We start from the raw sequence: 25,265 nt of genomic DNA, 5'->3' as shown, positions 1-25,265 counted from the left end.
TTCTCAAGAATTTCTGCCCAGCGGGTCAAACAGCTCATCTTGCAAAAGATGTATGTAATGCATCTGAAAGCATTTTAATCTTAAATTTAACATATCGTCTTTGCGTTTTGTTTTCAAGTCATCATCAAAAGAGGGAAAAAGCTCAACAAACCAGAATGCCCAGATAATGAGACTTTTCAGGAGGCAGGTTTTGTATTCATAAGTCTCGAGGAGTTCACATTTCAGTCCTCAAACAAAGTAAAATATAAGAAGACTAGAAAAGAAGGAAGAAGCAAGGTTGTCAGGGGCACTAAAAGCCAAACAGGGATTTTACTTCTGATCTTAAGTAATAGGGAGGTAGTGAAGTTTATTGAGTTGGGAAGTATCATAGTAAAGCATGCACCTCAGAAAGTCAACAAAGAGGCAGCCATGTAGTGAGGAGAGACCTAAGTATGGCAGGGAGACACTCTAGACGTGAAGGGATAAAGGGCCTGCCCATGGGTGGTGGCCACATGAGAAGAGAGAAATAGCATTAAGAAATAATCATGCTTGGTAACAGACTGGATATTGGGGGGAGTGCGAGCGAGAAGTTATGGGTGACAATTAGGCTACAGGCCTGGGCCACTGAGGGTTTACCCTCAATGGTAATAGGGAGTTTGGAAGAAGGGGGGGTTTGGGGGAAAGATAATGAATTCTGTTTTGGACATGCTGAGTTTGTGCAGCCTACAGTTTGAGGTGTTCAATGGGACATCTGGTGATGTGAGACTGAAGGTCAAGAGGGAGGCTGGGGCTGTATAAACAGATTTGAGAATCATTTGCATGGAGACGATAATTGAATGTATGGGAGTTGATGAACTCCTGTAGGGGAAGGAGAGGGCCAAGGAGAGATAGACTCTTGGGGGCTGCTCATGATTAGTGGGTGTGACCTGTAGGAATATCCAGCAAAGAAGACTGAGAAGGAATGGGTAAGTCAGGGAGGAGGAGAAGCAGGAAAAAGCAATGCCACAGAAACCTAGAAAGATGAGGTGAGTGACAATATCAAAGGCCACAGACTGGAGGCTACAGAGGGAGAAAAACCATTACATTTGACAATTAAGAGATCAATGATTCTGGAGAGAGCAACTTCAGCTGTTAGAGACCAGACTGAAGAAGTTTCCCAACCAGAGGAGAGCACATGGTAGCCCTGATTGTTGATGGCCTTATTAAGGATTTAGCCATGAAAGAGAGAAGAATCAGATAGCAGGAATAGTTGGATCAAATAAATGCGAGTTTTCTAAGGGTAAGGGAGATATGGGTAAGTCTGTAGGTGGCAGGGAAACAGCCACAAGACAGGGAGAGATTCAAAGTGAGTGAGAGCAACAGAAAGGGCAGTCTGTAGAAGATGGGATAGAAGGGGATCAAAGGTGTAGGCAGAGAAGCTTGTCTTGGCAGGGAGACAGGCCACCTCCTCATATGAAACAGGGGCAAAAGAGGAGATAGTGAAGGAAAACAAGAGACGTGAGATTTGAAGAAGAGTGGCATCTCGGGAAATGGATACTTTTTTTTTTCAGTGGAAAGAAAAAAGACAGCAGGGGTCTGGGGTGCAATGCAAAGTTTGATGAGAGGAAAAAATCTGGAACAGTTGCTGTTAGTGGGAAAATGAGTAGGTGCCTTGCTGCAATAAGGGCCCAGTTCAGATTATATAGTGTAAATTTGTAGCGGACCTAGTCTGCCTGATTCCAGGATTTTCTCTAGCTCTTTCTTATAGCATGAATTGGAATGAAGTGAGTGGATGGTGGGAGTCACCCAAGTTGATTGTATTCCTCATGCTCATCATTCCTCACCTCATGATAACATTTCATCACACACACACAAGCTTGTTCAGCCATTCACCAATCAACAGACACCTACAATGCACCCAGTTCTTTGCTACCTCAGAAAGTACTGCTATAATATTTTGGTATAGAGCACACCTCTTATTTTACAAATGAGAAAACTGAGGACACAGTTAAGGGTCTTGTCTAAGGTCATAAAAAGAGCAAAGCGTCATGCTCATATTTGAGTTTTTGCTAATTAAAGTTTTTATAATATCTATAATATAGTTATAATAATTGGCTATAGTAATTGTTATAAAACAATAATTGCAGCATTTCTATATAATGCCTATGATGTGACAGCTACTGCCCTTTACAGTATCTCATTTGATCCTTACAACAACTCTGGGAGGTAGTGCTATTATTATCCCCATTTTACAGTTGAAGAAACAGAGGCAAATTGAGGTTAAAGGACTTGCCCAGGGTCACCCAGCCAGTAAATGCTCAGATACAATAAAGTTCTCTACTGCATAGTAGTCTTAGAACAATGTCCTTACATGCACATGTAAATTATAAATAATTTAGAATTACACATACATAAATGATAACTATAAAAGTAAAAACAGGATTAGAAAGGAGGCCAATTATATTGAAACAGGGTTATCAAATAGATATTTTAAAACATAACATGTTCCTGCACACCAGGTTAAGAAACTCTTCTGCAAACAAGATTGGCCCCTGTTAGCCCTTCTACTTCTGGCAAGTCTTTATCCTCACTGGTTCAATGGGCTTTATATCTGTTCCTTCGGCAGATCCCTCCGAGTTGGGGGAGGCCTCAGCAATCATCTGCTTCAACCCTTCCTAAGAAGAAATGACCACTACACTACCGCAGACAAGCAGGCCTCGGAGCTCTGGCCAAATTTAGGAGGTAACATGTTCATGCATACATGCAGAAGCACACACGCGCAGATACAATACACATGCACACGCGCATGGGGGCTTGGTCTGTAAAATCTGCAGGATGCTGACTCTACTTGGAAAAGGAACAAACTCAGAACCAGAAGCTCCAAGCCAAAGCCTCTTACTTGCTAGCCATGTGACCGTGGGTATCTTAGCTTCTCTGTGCTTCACTTTTCTCCTCTGTAAAATGGCAACAACACTTGTCCTATTGACCTCTCAAGAGTGTTGTTGAGGGGGCAGCTGGGTGCCTCAGTAGATTGAGAGTCAGGCCTAGAGACAGGAGGTCCCGGGTTCAAATCTGGCCTCAGACACTTCTCAGCTGTGTGACCCTGGGCAAGTCACTTGACCCCCATTGCCTAGCCCTTACCACTCTTCTGCCTTGGAACCAAAGCACAGTATCGACTCCAAGACAGAAGTTAAAGGTTTAAAAAAAAAAAAGAGTGTTGTTGGGACAGCCCTAGGAAAACCTTCAAGTGCCAAAGGATAGGAATAAGTTATATCATTATATCATCTTAATTATATCTTAATTATAATTATATTATATCATCTTATTAAGCGGAGCGTTCAGCGAGGCTTTGGGGGAGACGCAAGGTTTGCCCACAGTAGGTGTGGCTGCTGTCCTCAAGGAGTGAACAATCACTACCGCTAGTGGCACTTAGAGTCTTGAGTGCTAGGCTTGGAGGCAGAACAATCGGGGTTCGAATTCTACTTTTAGTACTTATTAGATTCTTGGCGATCTCTGTACTTCGGGCAATAATCCCTAAAATTTTCTACTGCATCCCTGAAGAGTGCTTTGGGGGAAGGAGTTATCGCACCAGGAGATCTCCTTTGCACCCTCCCATACTGCCGCTACCTGACACTTCTATGACCTTTTAAGATTTGTAAAGTTCTTTTCCTTATCTCATTTGTCCTCATCACCACCCCGCGAGGCAGGCAGGGAGGCACCTGGAGTGCTATCCCCATTTTACAAAGGAGGAAGCCGAAGCTCAGAGACATGAAGGGAGTTGGCCAATGTCGACCAACAGTTGAACTCAGGCCTTTCCAGGCTCCAAGTCTAGCATTCTTTCTACCATATCATTAAAAAATTTTGTACTGCCATGCAAAGCACACTTCCATATTGGTCACTGTTGTGACACAGTCATACTAAACCAAAAGCCCCAAATAAAACCGTCAATACACTGATGTGAAATAGGACTCCAACAGTTCTTTCTCCAGAGGCGGATGGCAGCCCCCGGCAAGGCTGTCAGGATTGTCCCACATCATTGCACTGTGAGGACAGCCGAGTTTTCATAGATAAGCATTGTACAACACTGCTGTTACTGCGTACAGTGTTCTGGCTCTGCTTATTTTGCTCTGCATCAGTTCCTGCAGATCTTTCCAGCTTTTTCTGAAATCATCTTATCACTTCTTATAGCACGATAACAACATGTATCACAGTCTGGTCAGCCATTCCCTAACTGATGGACATCTCTTCCATTTCCCATTCTTTGCCATCACAAAAAGAGCAGCTATCATTATTTTTTGTACAAATAGGCCCTTTCCGTTTTATTATTATCTCTTTGGGATACAGACCTAGTAGTGGCATTACCAGATCAAAGGGTATTCACAGTTTTATAGCCCTTTGAGTGTAGTTCCAAATTGCTCTAGAGAATGGTTCAATCAGTCCATAATTCTACCAACAATGCATTAGTGTCCCAATTTTGCCACATCCCCCTCCAACATTTACTTCTTTCTTTTACTGCTATATTGGATAATCTGACAGGTGTTGTTTTAATTTTCATTTCTCTAATCAAGAGTGATTTAGGACATTTTTTCATATGATTATTGATGGCTTTGATTTCTTCATCTGAAAATTGCTTGTTTATATCCTTTGACCATAAGTCAATTAGGGAATAGACGATACCATTTTGAACTCTGTCTTGCTCCCTAACTGTTTCAAGTGGACTTATCTCCCTAGCCCAGCGGTTCTCAGCCTCTCAATTTGTAGCAACGAGAATACATAATGCATATCAGGTATTTACATTCCGAATCCTAACTGTAGCAAAATGACAGTTTTGAAGTAGCCACCAAAATAACTTTTTGGTTTGGGGTCACCGCAACGTGAGGAACTGTACTGCGGGGTCACGGCATTAGAAAGCTTGAGAGCCACTGCCCCAGCCTTATCACAGTTAGGTAAGTAACCAATGCTTAGAAAATATTGGCTAGTTCAAAACCTCCGAATCTAGACAAGTCCTCATTATTGTTACAGAGCTTGTAGCAAGACCTATTATAAAGTTCATTTTCTTTTGAAAGATACAAGTTTATTCATTTTAAATGTGACTCTGATTAAAAAAAAAAAGCCTACTACTTCATCACCAAGGCTTTGCCTATCAAGCTTTACTTCCTAGTTACCTTGATTTTCTTAGCTTGCACTATAAACTTTATGACTGGAATCCACTCATCCAAGAAGAAAAGCAATTTTACTATTGCCAATCGGATCTAACATTTCATAATTTTAATCCTTGCTTTTTCAATTAACAGATGGACGCATTGTATTCATCCATAAACACTTCAGAAAAAAGTAATTTCTTTAATGTACACCTGGGAAGGACAACTGTAATCTGGATTTGTACATTCAAAGAATAATGCAATTTAATTATTAAAGCAATTTAAAGCCACTAAGAACATGATGCAATGTTGAAAAGTTGATTCATTCTGAGGTGTTTTTTTCCCTCATCACAGTATTCTGAGTTCTTTCACTAAGTGAAGCTGCTTCCCCCTCTCCCTGTATAGTCTCCCAAACTTGCCTGACCTCATGAAGGATGATTAAGTCTTGTTAAGAATAAGGCACAAAGATTTCAGAAGTTAACAGATCTCCTCATGTAACCTAGAAAAAGGCAAATTAATCAGTTTTCTAATAACAATAAGAGCTATCATTTACAAAGTGCTCTATAAGTATTATCTCATTTTATCCTCACAGCAACCCTGGGAGGTAGGTACTAGTAACATCCCCATTTTACAGATACAGAAACTGAGGCAGACAGAGGCTAAAATGATTTGCCTGGGGTCACAAAGCTAGTAAATGTCCAAGGTTGAATTTGAACTCAGGTCTTCCTGACTTTAGGCCCCGTGTTCTTTGCACTGTGTCACCTTGCTGCCTCTAGTCTCTCCTAAAAAATTAAGAAAGTCCAACAATTTAGAAGTCACTATTTTTCCTGTATTTTGATCCCTGAATGTCATGGCACAAGGTACAAGGTAAGAATTTTTTTCCCTTTGAGAAAAGAATCCAGGTATTTAAAATAATGAACATCTTTTGATTTAAGAGATGAAAAAACTTTTTATACCAAATCTCAGTTCTAGATGTGATTGATAATTGCTTTTGTTCTTTCCATTTTCTGGAAGTCATTTTGGAAGCACACACAGTCAAGTACATTTATTGAAAGACACATATTCCCAGGCTCAAAAACCGGACAAGATGCTCTTCAGAAGAGGAAAACAAGCCAGGCAATGTGACGTGTATCTGTGATCCTTGCTATGTGGGGGCGTCTAAGGCTGATAGATTGCTTGAGCGTAAGGGTTCTGAGCTGCAGTAGGGCTAAGCCAACTGAGTTCCTGTATGAAGTCTGGCACAAACATGGTGGGAGTGGAGGGCCAAACTGGCTCATTGTGGAGAAGCAGAGGGTAAAGCTTCTATGACAAAAAATTGCTGGGATCAGGCCTATGAGTGGCTGCTGCACTTCTAGCCTGGGTAAGATAGGTAGACAGGCAGATAGAAAGAAAGAAAGGGAGAAAACAAAAACAAAAACAAAAGAAAACAGGACAAAGGAGGAAAAAAAGAACCATATTAATTTGTGAAATAATTCTGTGTTTTCATTTCTTTTCTGGCAAGCATCTTAATGTTTCAACGTCACCAGCAATTGGCACGAGTCTAACAGTTGACTTAAGAGGATAGAAGTCCAGCCACTAGAAGAGCTGTCCCATGGGCTATGGATCTGAATAACCATATATAAAATATGGCAACACAAATAACTTAGTACTGTTTGTGCCTGCATTCCTGGAGAAACCAACCAATCTTACTAACAGTTTGGAAGCATGTGTGGATTAATGAGCAACCTTGCAAAATGGCCAATATGGCATAGTTCAATTCTCCTATAAAGTGTACTTCAATACTGTATTCGCTTAGTGATTTTTTTCACACGTGACAGAATCCAGTTAAGTCAACAATGCCAGATAGGTTTGGAGTTCCTATATATCCTTAATGTCTTTTATAAAGATTTTTAAAATCGGACTGAGTGGATTGACTTTGTAATTTATGATCTGTAAGAACAAAGCTGTGGAATGAATTCAAGAATTATATATTACCAAGTATGTAAAGATAAAGGCATTGGTTTAAATGTTGTTTTTGCATAAGTTTACTTACCGCCATATAAGCATTTGTTCCAACATACGTCTTGGCTATAGAATTCACCAGCTATGAGACAAAACAGTCTGTTAGAACAATATAAAGATAATGTGGAAATAAAATGGGCAATTATTCCTCATTTAACCTACAATCATCATTCCTATAAATCAACTAAAAATTATGTAAAAGGGAACAAATTTATTTACAAAGGCATTAAAAATGATTAAATCTCTCTTTTCTTTTGAATGCTATTTCCACTTTAAACAAGCACAGCATTACAGTTTATAGCAGATAACCTTAAACAATTCTGTTAAGCAGGATGCTTATAGCTTTAGTACCCCAAACCCGCCTGATATAAAAAGTCAATTTGAAGTAGAATTTGAACACACTCATTTTTGAGTCAGATGGCTCAAGATGTGAATGAAGCCACATGCATTACTAGAATGAAATGAACACTAAATACACTGGAGGGATAACAGACTTTGACAACTCATAATACAACGTTGACCTCCTCTTTGGTCTTCGTGTTTGGCTGAGAGTAAAGGTGGCTGCAATTCAAATCAACATCACAGTACGCTCATGGGTCACTATCACCGAGGTTCTCAGGGGAGGCCCAAAATGGAAATTAATTAAAATTTGTGCTGCACATTGTAATGGCCCACCGCCATTGTTGCTCCCAATATTAATTTTTATTGTGGGCCAGTTGGGCTCCCCAGACACAGCTCCCACTCTGCCCTCCCTTTTGTCTGGCCAAAACGCTTTCATATCAAAGCTGCATATCAATGAAGTTTGCTATTCGTAAGTAGTAATTACAATATCAGCAGTTTTTACTGTCATTAAACAATGAACAATCATATTCTGATGAAGAAAACTCGCTCAGAGATTAAAAATGAATAACGTGTTCCCAGCGAGGCTAGCATTCTGAGGTTCTGTTTGTCTGGCAGCTAGGTGATTTTAATTCCAGGAAGAAGGAGAAGATAAAAAATATTGCAGTAGTGGGAGAAGAAAAGGAGGAAGAGAGCTACCTGAGTGCTAACTCCAAAATCACAGAGCTTGACCTGTCCTCTTGTGTTCACCAACATATTGGAGGGTTTCACATCTAGAGCAGGATCAAAGGAAAGCAAAATGTAAATAATTCAATACATATAGCTCTAATAATTAAAAAGAAAAATGCAAGCAACAGCTACACATATCTATGAAGATCAAATTATGTCACTGATTATTTTCTCAATCCTAAGCATATGAGTATAAACATAAACATGGGTATATTTCTCAGCTATTCTACTTCTAATTTTTTCTATTTTCTATTGGACTGTGGGTTGATTATTAGTACAACCAAATCTTCATTTCTAAAAGATCAATATCCTGAAATTTTTTGATGCTATTGTCTTCCAGTCTAAATCCATGGTCCTGTGATCTTGTAAAGGATCTTCCTTTTTTCCCCCTTACAATGTTTTGGTTGCTCAAAACCCCTCTGTGCTCATCCTCATGGATGAGTAGAAAAACCGTCATATAAGGACTAAGAATATCTCTTGACAAGCTTATTCCATGTAGCAACCATGATTCTATAGCACTCTTTCCAAAGAAAGTACTCTGCCCTTTTCTTTTTGAGTACAAGTTAAACTGCTAAAAATTAGTTTCCATAACTGCTCTCCACTCACTTCAATTTCTGTTCATTCCAATCTAATCTACGTATTCCCGCTGGATTAAGTTTCCAAAATCCCTTAGTCCTTTTCCAGCTTAAAAGTCTTCATTGGTTCTCTATCACCTACAGAATAAAGTTGAAATCCTGTACTGTTATCTACACTAATCTTATCTAGTGTTATCTAGTGTTAATCCTACAGTGTTATCCCAATTTACCTACTTAATCTTTCTTTTAAAAAAAAATTATCATGAACATGTCATCATTGGGCATGACTGTTCCCATATATGAAGAAAGCCAACGTTGTTTTTTGTTATTCATTTATGCCCATCTTATATTAAACTCAAAACGATTTCTTCAATGTACCTATAATAAGTCTTAATGGCTTCCTGTCAGTCACCCTGTTTTGGCTCATGCTATTCTTCCCACTTGGAATGTTCTCATACTCTTCTCTGCCTATAAGAATGAGGCCGATTCAGCTCAAGTGGCAATACCTTCAGGAAACCTTTGTTGGTCTTTCCAGTCCCTGGTGACTTCTTTCTCACCTGAACTTCTCTACAACTGACAGTCAGAAAGATGCTTTTGGTTTTTGTATACTGTCTTGAATATTCATTTTCTTTCTATATGGCTCTGCCTTTTTTCCTTAACTAGATTAAGCTTTTCAAGACCAGTAACTATCATGTACTTCTTAGTATTTTCTACAAAACCTCACTTGGCACATGTTATCCTTGCCAAAAATATTAGTTGAATGATTATACTTTAAGATATGGCCTTTTTTTTTTAAAGGAAGACAAGCTATCCGAATTCTTAAAAGAAGACAAACATAAGTGACCTTTGAAACCAGCTACCTCAATTTAAAAACGAAAAGCTGAAGCTGAAATGAGTCAGGGTTGCTCGCCTGATGTCATATAACTAGTGAGTGGTAGAGGAGAGATTTGAGCCCAGGTTCTCTTATCCTAAATCTAGAATTCTTTTCATTGCATTACATGGTACTGTCTCGGATTTAAGTGTACTACATGTTAAAATATGCCCTTTCCCAAGTTTTCCCAAATAAAACCACTGTAGGAAACATAAACTAGCCAGTTTATAAGATGGGTGATAATTTGAGTCTAATCAATAGCATTTTATTCCTTAATCAGAATTATTTTTGTTCATCTTAAATTTTAAATACTTGGCTGGTTACTTTATACAGTATCTTTGTATTAAAGGCAAAGATGATTTAAATTGTGTTCATGCAGAATGTTGGAGCAATACCAGTCTAAATGTTTCAGTGTGCCACTTTCATCATTGGTAGACTTATTGTAAATGGTATAATTGAAACAAAAAATGGCAAAGTAGAGCTCATCCCTGTTGTAGAAAAAGAATTAAATGAAAATTGGAGCAGGCAGAGATCACTTTTAGCTGCTAGGAGAGGGACAAATGGTAGGAAAGGTTTCTTGGTGAGCCTCAAAAGGAGAGACTTCATTAGGTACATGTGGAGGGAGCACATTCCAAACTGGAGAGAATGGAGGGCATTGAGGTGGGGAACAACACAACTGCATTGTTAAAGAGGTCTGACCTTTTGCTTCAATCCCTTAATATGATGCTAGTTTTTTTTTTTATCTTTTTCTACTTGACAAGTTATTAGGTAATGGAATGAGAGTGGTAAAGAAGCTGCTATTTTTAGACTTCTGTTATGTTAAAATTATGTTTTATGAGATCCAAAGAGAAAATGTTTGTCTTCTCTCTTATATCAATACTAAGTATCTAGTTTGAAGGCAAGAAGAGCAGTAAGGGTTAGGCAATTGGGGTTAAGTGGCTTGCCCAGGATCATATATATAGCTAGGAAGTGTCTGAGGCCACATTTGAACCCAGGACTACCTCTCTACCCACTGTGCTACTTAGCTGCCCCCTTCATCTATTTTTAAACAAGATTTATTTGAACTAGGCTTAATTGTGATACCTTCAATAGTCTAATTGAGATTGTGGTCTCTACTCCATGGTTGAGTGAATAAGCTTAGAACTGACCACACCAGACATGAGGAATAATTTGCAGCTTTCTTCAAATCATACTTTTCTTCTCCAATACTTTTTGGAAGGAGAAAAATGTGCTTATCGTCCATCTATCATTTGGCCAACATACAATGTGTATAATATTTCAGAATAACAAAGCCCCAAGAAGACTATGTATATATGTGTATTTTTCTTTTCTTTCTTACCTTCCCCTACTCTCAGCTTAAATTCCCACAGTCCAGTGTGGTACAATTTTAATCTCCCAATATGTCAGAATGAGGATAGAAGCATCAATTTAAGTTTCACTTCCTGGATAAAATGTTTTACACCTTTATGTCAAGGATATCAACTAACCTCATATAAAGCTGCTGAACTATTGCTTCAAGCCCCAAAGAAAGTCTTCATGTGTAACATGCAAAGTCCCTAACTCCCTAGAATGGCTCCACAGGAAAGGGCCACTGGAGTATTTGATTTGTTTTGACTGCACTCTGAGCCAGACAAAATAAAACATAAAGAGAAGAGGCAGAAGGAGGACTTTTTAAGAGGCAGTTAGACATGCTCTTATTTCAATAAAATCTCAAGTCATAGAAAACAGCATGAATGGGAGAGTATCATTTTCCCTTTAAAAACATTATGGGATTTCTCCTTGAACAAGGCATACCAAAGATGAGTCATTAAAATAACAGATCATAAAGGGCAATTATCAGTGCAGATCAGAGTCATTTTTACTTAATCAGGCCATTAATTATTAGAGTTTAATAATTAGGTACACTGAAGGCAAGAGAGCTGACACCAATAGTGGATATTGATTTTATTGAGTCAGTCCAAGGAAGACTCTTGGTTTATTTTTAAAATAAAAATAAAAGTCAGAGAAACCAGACACAGGTATTTTTTCATATAACTAAACACATTTCCTATAAAAATAAAGAAATTTTACTGCAAAATATAGATACCTATTTATTTTCAATAATATGATATAAGGCAAGGATGAAACAGCACAATTTAATGTTCTCTTCCTTTGAGGCTCTAAAGTTTAGTGATATTTTATTTGTTATTATGAGATTAGGAGAGGTATGAGAGCTAGGTTTCAGTATTGGATCTGCCACAACTAGAACCTGGTATGGGCTCCAAGAAGTCATACTTTCACAATTTTCTTGGAAGGCAGGAGGAATCTGACAGGGCCAGGTATTAGGTGACATTGCATTTCAGGCTAACTCGAATGCAGGCTTCTAAAGATTTCTTCTACCTTTCTAGGACTCAACCTCCATGTACAAAATAAAGGTTAGACTGAATACTCTAAGGCCTTATCTAGAAAACTGTGTAATTTCACATTTGTCACTGACTTAAATTAAGTGGCTGACTCTTGTTAAATTGCCATAGCCAAGCAGCTGATATGTCGAGTAGGAAAATTCCATTCACATCATCTCACTTATTTCAAGGGTTTACAACATGAAAATGATGTTCTAAGTGCTGAAGGGGATGCAAAGATGACCTCAATGGGCTTACCACTTAAAAGAGTAGAATAAGCATCAGTACATGCAAATCACTATAATACAGAACAAGCCAGAAAAATATATGAGAAGTAGAAATGGATTGCTCTCTGGTGGAATAATGCTGACTACATAGAGGAGGTATCATTTGAGCTGGACCTTGGAGAATGACTAGGAAAAAAATGAGCTCAAATAGAGTGAAAAGAACGACCCCCTGTGATTTAGAAATAACCAACCTTCTTGTTCTTTGGAGGGATCTGAGCAGATATGGTTACTTAAAAAAGACAGAAGAGGTTCCCCTGGGTTGGTCATACCTTCACAAAGTCCTTGGAAGGCAAGAGGAATCTGACAGGGGCAGGTGCTAAGTGATGTTGTATTTCAGCCTAACTGCTTCACCTGAACACAGGCTTCTAAAGATTTCTCAGAAATGACAAGAGCTATTCAGCTGAGATGGCTGAAGAGTCAAAATTACCCAATCACAACATTTGCCTTGAGTCACAATATTTTCACTCTTCTTCTGTGAGATTTCACAGTAGCTGAACTTTTTAGTGATGAATGGTATAATGAATCTTTGAGTTATAGCAGTGACAGTGTAAGCAGATAACAGGTGATTTGAGGCAGTTATAGCCAATAATTTGTAATGCTTAGAAGATTATCAGGAAAACATGGGGAAGAAGGGGAGAAGGGAAAGCCTGAGAAAGGAGCTTTTACAATTAGGGTCTTCTGTCATTCTGAAGATAATAATAACAAGTGGCTTTTTAAAGTAGTTTGGTAATAACTGAATGGAAAGTAGCCCCCAAAACACTCATGTTTTTCATTCATTTTTGACATACTGTTACTTTCCTGTGGCTATTGTGGTAGTTTTCTGTCTTAGGCAAAGGAGAACTCTTTAATTATAATCCTAATTATCCGTTAAGTAGGTTTATAGATTTTATAGCTGGAAGGGTCCTAGGAAAAAATTATAATCCAGGAATTCCCTGGAAAAAATCTAATCCAGGAGTTCATAACATTTTTTTTTGTGCCATGGACTTCTCTGAATGTTTTAAATGCATAAAATAAAGCACAAAGGATTACAAAGGAAATCAATTATATTGAAATACAAATTATCAATTTTTTAAAAACACAAATACATGGATTAAGAACCCTTGATCTATTCTAAAACATTCATTTTATAGGAGATCCAGAGATGGAAAATGATTTGCCCCAAACCTCACAGGTGGCACATACAAATAGCAGGGCTGGTATTTGAACCCCAGTCCTCTTAACTAGATGGCCTCTGAAATCATTTAGAGCTCTAGATAAACAAATACTCTCAATTCAATGCCCTTTCCACAAGACCTTATTATCATATGCTCTATGCCAAGAGGAAATGGACATTTCAGAATACTACTATAGAGTAGGCAGTCTGATTAATTCAAGTTCTGGGTGCTTTATAGACAATAAGGATTTTAAGGTTCTTCCTCCAAGTCAACTAAGCCTATGTTTACTCCCAAATAACGGGTTTGAAAGTAAAAAATTCAGTCAACCAATCCAGTTGTTGGTCCACATGATACGATTGTGGCTGGACTGACTGATCTCTTTCACTGCACTGCCCAAATTGACTGTGAAATTGGCGTCATGTCGATACAACCCAAATTTTCACACTTAATGGTCTCATGATGGAAACTGTATTTTTATTTGGATTATACCAATTAACCATTAAAAAAATCCACATAAACAAGATCAAGCTGAAGCTCACTAATAAAAGCTCCCATTCGAAAGAGACTAGGATTTTTCTAACACTTCACAAAAGGCAGCTCCACCCACTGGCCAGCCCCTGCTGCCCACACAAATAGGGGTCAAAGTGGGTGGTTATCCCTGGAGTCACATTTTGGCTTGTTGCCAATAGGTTTAAAAACAGATAAATAAAAGCTCTTTATAAAACCATAGTGGGAGACATTGTCTACTTTGTTAACGAAGGTCCTTAACTTAATGGGACCCAAGAAGCAATTTGAATTTAATTCTGGGAAAAATTTTGTCTCTGTAGTTGAATCTGTCACTTTCTTTTGTCAGATAAAGAAAATCACAGAGCAAGTTTGTTTCTTCTCTTCCCTTAGCTGTCATATAGCTAAGGGCCAAATTCCCTATTTAGAATATTAATCTGAATATTCAGGTGCCTGGGATCATCTATGGCTTCTGCATCTTTTAAATGATCCCTGTTTTATCCTTCAATGCCTTATTTTACACTGTGGTTTTAACATTTAAGATCCTCCAAGTTCTCTGAGAAGGATATAGGATAGACATCTTAAAAAAATAAGCTTGGTTTCAGAGAATGGTCTGTAGGTCTGATGTGAGATGACAATGAACGAAGGCTGAAGTTTCTTCTCCTTGACTTTTTTCTTCTGAAAAATCAATAAAAATGTGCACACTCACGGTTCTGCTGCTAGGAAGCCATTCTCAGTTTAACTAGAGCTGGGGGAAACACCAGCAGGTCTCCCCTCCTAGTGACCACAAACAGCAGTACAACGGCCAAAGCCCTTCATCAGCCCTCCTCATTATGGGTAATTGTCTTACGAAAAGACACCAACCAATATATCTATCTAGTTATTTCTCAGGGACTGCATTCTAATGAAGTAAAACAGCAGGTACAATTAAATATAGAATATGCTGACATTTTACATTACAAATTCATCCATGCACAACAGGAATGCACTTAAAGGAAAACCACAATGCAATATAAGTTATTCTAATCATTCTATCACATAATAAAGAGCAGGTCAACCAAATATTCTTTTAAGTGCCTTAAATAAAAATAAGCAGCATAATTAAAAATTCTAAATGACATTTGCTGTCTTGCACAACTCATGATGTAGCTTAGTGCAGGGCAAATGCCGCTTTGCTATTGAGTCTGTGAAAGTGAGACATGACTTGCACAGCTTACAGGGCTGAAAGGAATTGTAAAAAAGACCTCAGCGTCCAATCCTCCTTTCTTCTCTTGTCCCCTTCACACAAGTATGGGCTAGGGACAAAGATCACTGGACAAGGAGTTAGGAGACCTGAGCTCTAGTTTCGGTTCTGTGATTATAGATAGATCACTCTGTCCCTCTGGTCTTGGATCCGATTAGGTGATCTTAAAGGCCCATTCCAGCTCTCAAATTCTTTGATCTAAAGTAAAAATGAGGAATACTGAAAATTATCTTGAATTATTTTCATTCAAGACTATTTTAGCTTCTGGTTAGACAGTCCCACAGTCCTGTTCCACCCCCCGACCCCCAGGCTAGATGATAACTGATACTCTCCTTTTCTTCCTAAGGATCAAGGCCCAAGAGAAAGCATTAGGTGTGTCTTGGAGCTTGGGCTAGACAGGTATCACCCAGTGGCAAGGGCAAATTCCCATGATTTTTGGTGAAGTTTCTTGGAGAGCAGGAAGGGAAAGGAATTGGTCATGTTTTGTGTATCATCACGGAAATCTATGACTAGGGTAAGGGATGAAGTTTGGAATTTTGCAACTGAAGGAAGATTCATGCTAGCCTACATCATTGGGCATTGGCAGAGTTTCCATGCTACCCACAGCTCTGAAAAAGGCATCCCACACATCAGCTAATGGGAATGGACTGGTGAACCACTCTTCAAGTTCCAGAGAACTACTTGAGCTTTGCCTCAAAGAAGAGAGCTATGCCTTAGAGTGATTTCCCAAAGGCAAAGCAGGTGGCATTACCTCTTTCCACAGGATGCATGCTTACTTCATTCTGCCGCAATGTGTTCATTTTAACCTAATTTCATCGCTATAAAGATGTGTACACGAGAGCAGAGAGAATGGTGGTATGGCTTCCTTTGACCCCAGTGCTCTCTTGGGGGACAATCCTGGGACCCAAAGCTCCCTCAGAGTTACTAGGTCAGCTCTTCCCTGGCATGGGAAAAAATATCAATCTCCAGGTCATCACATTTTCTTTTCAAAATCACAATTTTAAGGTGACGAGATGCTAGTTTCCTCTTCATTTAGGAATCATTATGATGAGTACAGAAATCCTGAGGCAAAGGGAATGACCACTGTGGGGGAGGAACCTAATTCCTAGACATTCACTCTTATGGTTAGAGCTAGGGAAAAACCAACAACCCAGAGTCATTAAACTAGTTTGTTTACCTCAGCTAATGGGTTGTCTTTTTTTTCCCCAAAAAACACAAATGTTCATGAATTATGATCTACTGCAGCATCGGTATGTGATTAATATTTGCATTTAGAAGACGATATTTAAAGGACTTTTAAATAAGAGCCAAAAAAGGGTCATTATGCTCCCATTGCTAGTACTGGCTTAAAATAAATGTAGTAGTTTTTTCCCCTCTGAAGCACCAGGAATAAGGTTCTTTTTGATATGTTTGCTTAAACAGCTCTGCTGTATGTAGTAGAAAAGTATTCTGGACAATGATTTTGTGGCAAGAGGTCAAAGAAGAGAAGTACCAAAAATTGTGGTTACCATGTTATTAGATTAACCAATTTCTGATGATTCCTTTAAGGTGTTGCAATTTGTACAACAAATCTGTTTCTTTGATTCTTAATAATTGTCCATTATACCTCAGATGGCATTCAAATAACTTATAATTTTTAAAGTCAAAGGTTAAATAATAGCTACACAGGTATACCAAGTTTTCAGCTATGGTTCTAAAACTTGTGCATAAAATTAATTTATATAAAGTGAATTGTTTAAAATGTATACAGGGAATTTTTTATTTATAAAAATGTTAAGCTTGCTCTTCTTTGCTTCTTGATAAAGCATTTTCATTTTTTAGATTTCTTACATGGGAGAAAGGCAAAAAGGATTTGCCCTGAAGAAAGCAACAGAGAAGGAATTGTGAAGGTGATTTTGGAGGCTTTGGAATTCTGACAAAGGTCAGATATTTAATTTGGGAATGGAAAAATGTGGGAGAACTAGAGGAGAAGAACTCAAGGTAAAGGAGAAGGACAATGAAGAATGAGATGAGGAAGAGGAGGAAAAGGAGAAGTGAAGAACCAGAGAATGAGAGGGAATTGAAGGACTCAAAGAGGAAAAAAAGGCAAATGTTAGGAAAGGGTAAAAGTTTAGTAAGAGCTAAATCTATTTTTTTGTAATATTGGATACAACTTTTATTGAAGACTCATGGAAACTCATAAATGACAAGAGTCTCAAAAGCTGGGATACTGACAAAGAGTTACATTTTGCCACCCAAAACACTGAAATGATAAATCAAAATAAACAAAATGATTTTACTGATCCCTTAACTGAAGATAACACTGTGTCCTTTTAAATTCTGAGCAGTTTGCCTTTTATCCTCAGAGATATCTTCAGATTACAGCAACAGTTAGCAATCTGCTTGAAGGCCTTCAAAGTCTCTGGTTTCTGTAAAATGGGAATTACAATAGGGACCGAGGAATCAGGATGGGAGAAAAGCAGAAAGAAGTAAAGCTGAGCTCTCCTCCACAACTCCTCTCTCCAGGATATTAAAGACCAAATCTGGACTAGGAAATTAAAGAAATACTCATAGTGAGTCATTTTTCTGGCCCATATTGTTATGGTGAGACAGTGAGGGCTGTGAACTTTAAGGTAGATTTTAATAATACATTTTTAAAAGATGGAGAAATATGTGCTAAATTACAGTTAGGTGGATTTATAAACAGATAATTGGTTGGACCCAATTAATGGTTTAATGTCAACCTGAAAGTGTATCTTTGTCTAAAATTAAGTTTATTTAATTAATTAATTTAGATTATTTTTCCATGGTTACATGATTCATGTTCTTCCCCTCCCCTCCTCCCAACTCCTCTCCCCATAGCCAATGAGCAATTCCACTGGGTTTTACATGTGTCACTGATCAAGTTCTATTTCCAAATTATTAATATTTGCACTAGAGTGATCGTTTAGAGTCTACATCCCCAATCATATCCCCATCAAACCATGTGATTAAATAGTTGTTTTTCTTCTTTGTTTCTACTCCCATAGTTCTTTCTCTGGATGCTAAAAGGGTATCTTTAATAGAATGCCTAACATATCTATGCTTCATCTTCTGCTGGTCAATGTTTCTGTCAATGGCCTGGATAATGAAGTACATAGGATATCTGCCAAATTAGTAACACAAAGAAAGAAGAGGGAAATGTGTTTTCAACATTGGTTTTCCAGACTGGTCATTCCAATTAATCACAGTTCAGTTGCCTTTTAATGTCTTGTTTACATTATCAAAATTATTATGTATATTGTTTTCCTGGTACTGCTTTCTTTATCCTGCATCAGTCAATAGTCTTCCCATGGTTCTCAAAATTCAGTGTAATTCCATTCATATAACATAGTTTGTTTGGCCACTCCTCACTTTGTTTTTAGTGAGTCCCTACTTTGTTTTTAGTGGCTGTGGAAAAGAAGGTACATTAATATTCTGTTGGAGTTACTGCTCATTGATTTAGCTATTCTGGAAAATAATTTGGGATTATCTAAGAAAACTCACTGAACTATTAATATTCCATGATTTGGAGATTTCAGAAGGGGGTTTTGTTTTGATATGGTTGCTACTGTTGTTTTTTGCTATCATTAAAAAAAAAAAGTGCGGCTATGAATATTTTGGTGTGTATAGGACCTCTCTGCATTTTGTGACCATCTTATTGAGATGATTTTGAGGTCAAAGAATATCAACAGTTTAATGACTTTTCTTGAATAATTCCAAATTATTTTCCAGATTAGTTACATCAATGAGCAGTTCTCCAATGATGCGCCTGCTTTTTCACAGTCTCTCCAACATTGTCTGCTCTGGTCTTCTTTTTGCCAGTTTGATGGGTATGAGGTGAAATCTCGCCTGCATCTTTTTTTTTTTACAGCAGGTTTCTGTCAAAGTACTCAGGAGACTAGTTTCTCTTAACATTTCTTTGCAGTTATGATGTGATGAGGTATTGAAGCATTTCCAATACACTAAAATAGTGTCATTGGTTTTGGCATTTGTGATTATTCTGAGAGCTAGATTTATAGAGAAAAAAAATAAGGCTAGGCCACAGAATTTCCAATACAAAGATATGTGCCTAAATCATAAATCTTTGCTTTTCTAAATATAAATCCATTTAATGTACATTTTAGTTAGCATTCCTATCTCAAAGAATACGAAAGCTCTTGTATCAGAAAAAAAATAAGTTAAATGAATTAGGCCCACATGCAGAACAATTCTTCTTGAACACCAAGTATCTTGGTATCTTCTACAAACTTCCGACATCTGTGTCTGCTACCCTGGCTTGATTGCCAATTTTATTTTTTTTAATCTAAGTTCCATTCTCATTACCCTTCCATTTCTATTTTTTATCCTCAGGGAAAGAGAGCGCAGTTACTGTCAGGGCATTCTCACATCTTCCAAAGAAATGGTATAGGTGTTAATCTTGTATTTATGTTTGATGTGGGTAATGATGGTTATGACTAGAGCTTTAGGTTTATTAATATGCAGGGCTATCACCTCATTAGTGGCATGCATGTTTTGAAGTTAAGCTGCAATGTTTGCTATAATGTCTGATCTGGCCTAACAGACTTCCTCATTGTTCATTTCCTTTGTTTTTATCCACAGTCAGTAGGTGCCATGCTTGGAGGACTCAGACACGTGCCTTTTAATAAGGACAGTTTTTCCACAGCGGCTAATCATTGTGGAATTCCTGAGCCATGTTTAATAACTCTTTTCTAATGTGATTTTATTCTATGTTTGGTATTACATTATAGAAAATATTTATTAATTCTAACTCCAGAATGAGAAATACAACAGATACTCTTATGTGGTTTAGCAACAGAGTGTTCTAATATAAATGTACTATATATACACACATACATTGATTACCAATTTTGAAAGACTTAAAACACAATGAAATATACTTAACAGAAAAACTATACAACATGTTTTAATTTTTTGATGATTCAGAATGCAGCAGCCTCAGGGTTCTCATTATGAATGTCAATTATCTGTATATAATGTCAATTATTTGTAACTGAAATTCCAAAGCATTGGTTAATAGAGATTTTCAGTTGAAAGAATGTCAAATAAACTAGATTTTACGATAGCAATAAATCTCAACTGGATAGCTGGTTTCCTAGTTGCCATTTATTCATATTACATAATACTCTAAAAATTTACACTGGACAACCATTCAACTAAGCAGATATACTATGCAAAGTTTCTTTGGAAGTGATATTATCACCTTTCAGAAAATTAAAGACAGACATGTTGTTAGTATTTTCTAGTAGAAGTTGTGTAATTGGATGCTGGATGTCAGTGTTATTTTTTTAATACACAGCTTCAGTATCTTTAAAAGTAAAAAAAAATGATCCTAATAATTGTACAGTTATAAATATATTAATACATATTAGTGGTAATTCAAGGGAAATATGATTTCATGTATGGGTACATCTATCAACACAGATTTGCAATCCCTCTCCATCTTAAAAGACCATTTTCTTAAAATTGCTCTGACCAAAAAATACTAAATACCCAGTGGCCAGTCTTTTAGTGATGTGCATCTTTGGTAAGCTGGTTCTTGGATGGTAAATAGTCTATCTCTAAGCCTAGGCCTTAGAGGTCATCTAACCAAAGCACTTTATTTACATATGAAAACTGAGGTTTAGAGAGGAGTTCAAAATCATCCTAGCAATAATTCTTAAGCCAAATTCAATATCCATTCCATTATTAAACCCGATGTACAGAACTTAAGCTCTACTGGCATGGCTTTCAAGGTCACTCCATGTCAGTATGACTTAAGTGGAAGATATCAACAATGGTGTCTTTATAGCAACAGGTTAGAACAATACTTGAGGATTACTCCCAGTGCAGACATTTTCTCCATGAACCGAGATCACAATTCATCAATAACTGGGAGGATTGCCTGAAGCTCAGGGAAGATAAGTGATTCTAAGTACCAGAAGCAGGACCTGAACCCAGGTCTTCCTGATTCCAAGTCCAGGATCTATTATACAACACTGCTTCTCTCAATGATAATTTTTTATCCATGTAGCTAAGAATAAGGGATAGTGTACTAAGTCATTTACTGTGATATATTGATAATTCCACGATTCTTTGGTGTGGGTTTCCCCTCCCTTCTGGAAGATTATAAATCCTTCATGCTTACTTGTCCTCTCTCATTTTTGTCCCTGTCTCTCCATAGAACACCAAAAGTGCTGGGGGTCTTCCTTTGCTTCCTTTCTTTTAATAGTTGGTGGTTATCAGTATGTCAGGTGGGCAAATAGCTCATGGGGGCCATTCTTTGAAGCATGCACAGATATTTCCTGCCTGGTTTCAAGTGTACCATTTGAAAGTTTGTGGCAGGACTACTTCCGGCTATACACAAGAACTTGTAATGAAGAATCCCCCAACAGATTTTTCAGTCATAAGAGTAGATGACTCGGAGTTTACACAAAAGCAAGCTCTTGGCATCAGGAGGTCCTCCTGTTCTTTGGCAACTGCGAAGTATGTCCAACTATTTTGAGTTCATTTCAAGAAGGTAAGACTTGTTTCTCAACCAGACTCTATGCAGATGCAAGGATATAGGCATCTGAGATAGGCATCTCTGTCTCTCTCTATTTTTTCCTAATCTCGTGCAAATGGTTATTCTGTAATGGAAATATTTAAGTGTCTTGCGAGTTTTGAAAGTTCTCATTGTCCTGTAATGCCTATGAAAATGGCTATAGCATTCACTTTAGCATTGGCTAACAGTGTAGGAATCACTGGAATCAGACATACCAAGGGCACTGTGGAATTCCTGAGTGGAAAAAGTCTCCAGAGAAATTAAGAAGCTTTAGGGCATGGTGGTGAGGAATGACAGACACACCGACCCCCAAAAAGCTGCATGAGAACTCTGCAAAGGGAGGAAGCTCTTCCATCACTATAAGTTATAAGCTACCCCTCACTGCTATATATTGTCCTACATGCTAGCCTCACTAGTCTTGAACTGTAATTTTAAAATCACTCTCCTTTGGACATAGTGGAAACTGATGGGGGAGTGTGTTCCAGGTGATACCCACTGTTTTTGTTATACCATGTTTATAAATGCCTTTGCTAAATGCCAAGTAACCACAGGGTTACTCTTAGAACACAAGGCTAGCAACCTCTCTTCTAAAGACCCAACTTGCAAGAGTGAGTGTAAGCTGAAAACTTTACTCTTGGTACCCAACCAGTCCAACTTTTTCTTTTCATAAATTTTCTTGGTAACCTTTCTTGTGTGCATGTGATAAAATAAAATATTGCATGTTATTTAGTTGGGATTACACAATCTCAGAGCTGGAAGGAACCTCAACAGCCTTCAAATTCAACACAAAAAACCCAATCCTTATTCTAACACAGCAGACCAATGGTCATCCAGCTTTTGCTTGAAGATCTTCAGGGAGGGGGAACCTACTACTATTTCCACAAACTTCTAGGTCATTAGAAATTTTGGTTCTTCTAGGATCATGATGCTTGACAATCTGAAGACAAAATGTATTTTTGCAAGGATGCTGCCATTAAAAAAAGATGAACAGGGGGCAGCTAGGTAGCTCAGTGGATTGAGAGCCAGGCCTAGAGACAGGAGGTCCTGGGTTCAAATCTGGTCTCAGACACTTCCCAGCTGTGTGACCCTGGGCAAGTCACTTGACCCCCATTGCCTAGCCCTTACCATTCTTCTGCTTGGAGCCAATACATAGTATTGACTCCAAGACAGAAGGTAAGAGTTTTATAAAAAAATAAAATTAAAAAGATGAACTTCTAAAGCAGTAAGCAGCATGGGTTCATTGAAAGTGCTGCATAATTTCTCAAATGTAATTCAGTCCAATTTCCATCTCCTATTCCAATTCTGGGCCATTTTGCTGGCCATCTGCAGTGTTTGTTCAAGACCTATATACTGATGGCTGAACTCAGTGGGCTGCCTGTTCAACTTGCATGTCATGATTGGCAATATGCATTTTTCATCACTTTGTTTTTCCAAAGTAGATGGTTAATCTCTTTTGAATGATCATGGATTTCATAAAGAAGGCCCTGTAGTGTTCTATGCGACTTGCACAATGTCATCCACAAACAGGAACATCTGGTGAATCTCACCATCAATAGGGAATCCCTCTTCTATTTGGGTTCTTCTCCTGCCCAACACTGATAAATATCTTAGGTGACTGTTTTCCTGTTTTATGCCTCACTTGATATTGAACATGGTTATTCCTATGGTTACATCTGTCACAGAATCTTGTATGATTTTTAACATATGCTTGGGAGACCTTGTGAGAACATATTCTGTCCAGTGTGGCTTTTGAGATCCTTCCTGTTTATTTCTGAAGCTGCATGCCTAAGGGGCCAGGGGAGAGGTCATGGTGGAGGGGGAAAAGATTTACTGAGCATGTGACTGGTTCATCAGCAACATGGCAAAAGCAGGGCCCCCTCATCTTATTGCGTTGGATGCATAAGTGAGGTGGTGCAAAGCTATGAGTGCCAGACTTTTATAGCCAAGCTCCTGGTACAAGAGTATTGCTCCAGACAGATGATGCTTTCCTGTTTCACCAGTCCACAGGAGACAATAACTATATCCCTCGCCTATTTTTCAGAGGAAGCTGGACAAGGTTCCAGCTTGGGGGAGTGGGGGTGGGAAGCAGTGACAACTCCACACACTTTCAACCAAAGGGTTTTGTAATTGAGAATCTAGACAGAAATGCACGTGATTGATGGTTTCCCTGATGGAAGACTAGTTTTGAGTTTCAGGTGAGGTTTAGATATCTTGAGAAGACACTACAGCTTTTTACATTCTACATACATTTTAGTTTCAATGCTAAGCATTAGTCAGGGAACAAGATTCTTACATGAAGTGTAACCATTTGATTCTTGGAAGAAGTGATTAAAAAAAATAAAACCCTTACCTTCCATCTTGGAATCAATACTGTGTATTGGTTCCAAGGCAGAAGAGCAGTAAAGGCTGGGCAATGGGGGTTAAGTGACTTGCCCAGGGTCACACAGCTGGGAAATGTCTGAGGTCAAATTTGAACCCAGGACCTCCCATCTCTAGACCTGGCTCTCAATCCACTGGGCCACCCAGCTGCCGCCAGAAGTGATTTTTAAGAAGGGTTTGAGAGATATATTCTAATACTGCCTAGTAAATGCCTTGACACAAATAACCTGGTAGGTCTGATGGACCTGCTTAACCACTAGACAAAAGAGAAACATCAGAAGAGGGGGTGAGCATAGGATCTGAAGCTGGCTAGGGTAGAGAGGTCAACAGAAAGACCAAAGCCATGTAGCTAAGGGCCATTTGGCACAAGTAGGCTTTTTGGAATTGGCAACATGGGAGAAATGGTGTTTTCAGTGAAATCCAAAATCATTTGATTGCCATTGTTATTGGTTAAGGATTCAGGATGAAGAGAGGGAGCCTGTGAAGAGGCAAAAGAGTTTGAGGAAAAAGTCACAAGAAGTTAATCTGAAGTCTCACTTCCCAAGTACAGAAACTTGTGGTCTTAATTTTTGTTGTTGTTGTTGTTGCTGCATAAGTGGTACTACCCTTATCATGATATGATACCTGATTAATGGCCCTTTGACAGAAAGTGTTCAGAGGACAGCCAGAGTACACTTCCCATGATTCCTATGATGAGAAATAGGGGTTGGAAAGGCCAAAGCAATACCCTTCCATACTTGAGGAGGATCCTTAGGTTTGAGAGTGAGGAAGTACGGCAGACTGGACCTTTACATTCAGACCTTGGGCTGGCAGATGGAATGAGGTGGTATTTAAGCACTTCTCAGGTCTTTCAAAGACAGGGAGAAGGAAGAACTAACAGAACGTTGAAAAGATTCTAGACAAGGAAGCTCTCAGAAGACAAGGTAGTGGTGTTAGGCAGGCTTCTCTCTGGAGCAAGGCAGGGTAACATGCTGAGGGGAGAAGAGAACAGGACTTGGAGGGAAGATATTGTCAGATATTTGGGATACTGCCAGATTGAGAGAGGGAATAGGAAAAGATGGGTTCCCCATTTGTATTAGATTGGTTCTCTGTGTCCTGGCATGAGATGGTGGCTGCAAGTGGGAAGCAAGTGCCTACAGCTCTTCATAGCGGTATTTAGGAA

At 38.4% G+C, this 25,265-nt stretch overlaps 1 protein-coding gene across 5 annotated transcripts in view; it reads right to left on the bottom strand.

Annotated features, from left to right (window-relative positions):
- MAP2K5 (mitogen-activated protein kinase kinase 5) overlaps nt 1-25,265 on the bottom strand; it is a 316,196-nt gene that overhangs the window by 111,925 nt on the left and 179,006 nt on the right. For all 5 annotated transcript variants that reach the window (XM_001376370.3, XM_007479616.2, XM_007479617.2 and 2 more), the window contains 2 exons: nt 8,139-8,212; nt 7,132-7,182 (listed from right to left, as the gene is read on the bottom strand). In XM_001376370.3, the coding sequence (XP_001376407.1) occupies nt 7,132-7,182; nt 8,139-8,212 (125 nt within the window). The remainder of the gene's footprint in view (nt 1-7,131; nt 7,183-8,138; nt 8,213-25,265) is intronic.

Source organism: Monodelphis domestica, chromosome 1 (genome assembly GCF_027887165.1).
Source record: "Monodelphis domestica isolate mMonDom1 chromosome 1, mMonDom1.pri, whole genome shotgun sequence".
Taxonomy (NCBI): Eukaryota; Metazoa; Chordata; class Mammalia; order Didelphimorphia; family Didelphidae; genus Monodelphis; species Monodelphis domestica.
Note: the sequence above shows the minus strand (reverse complement) of the source record. Positions and strands in the feature narration are given on the sequence as shown.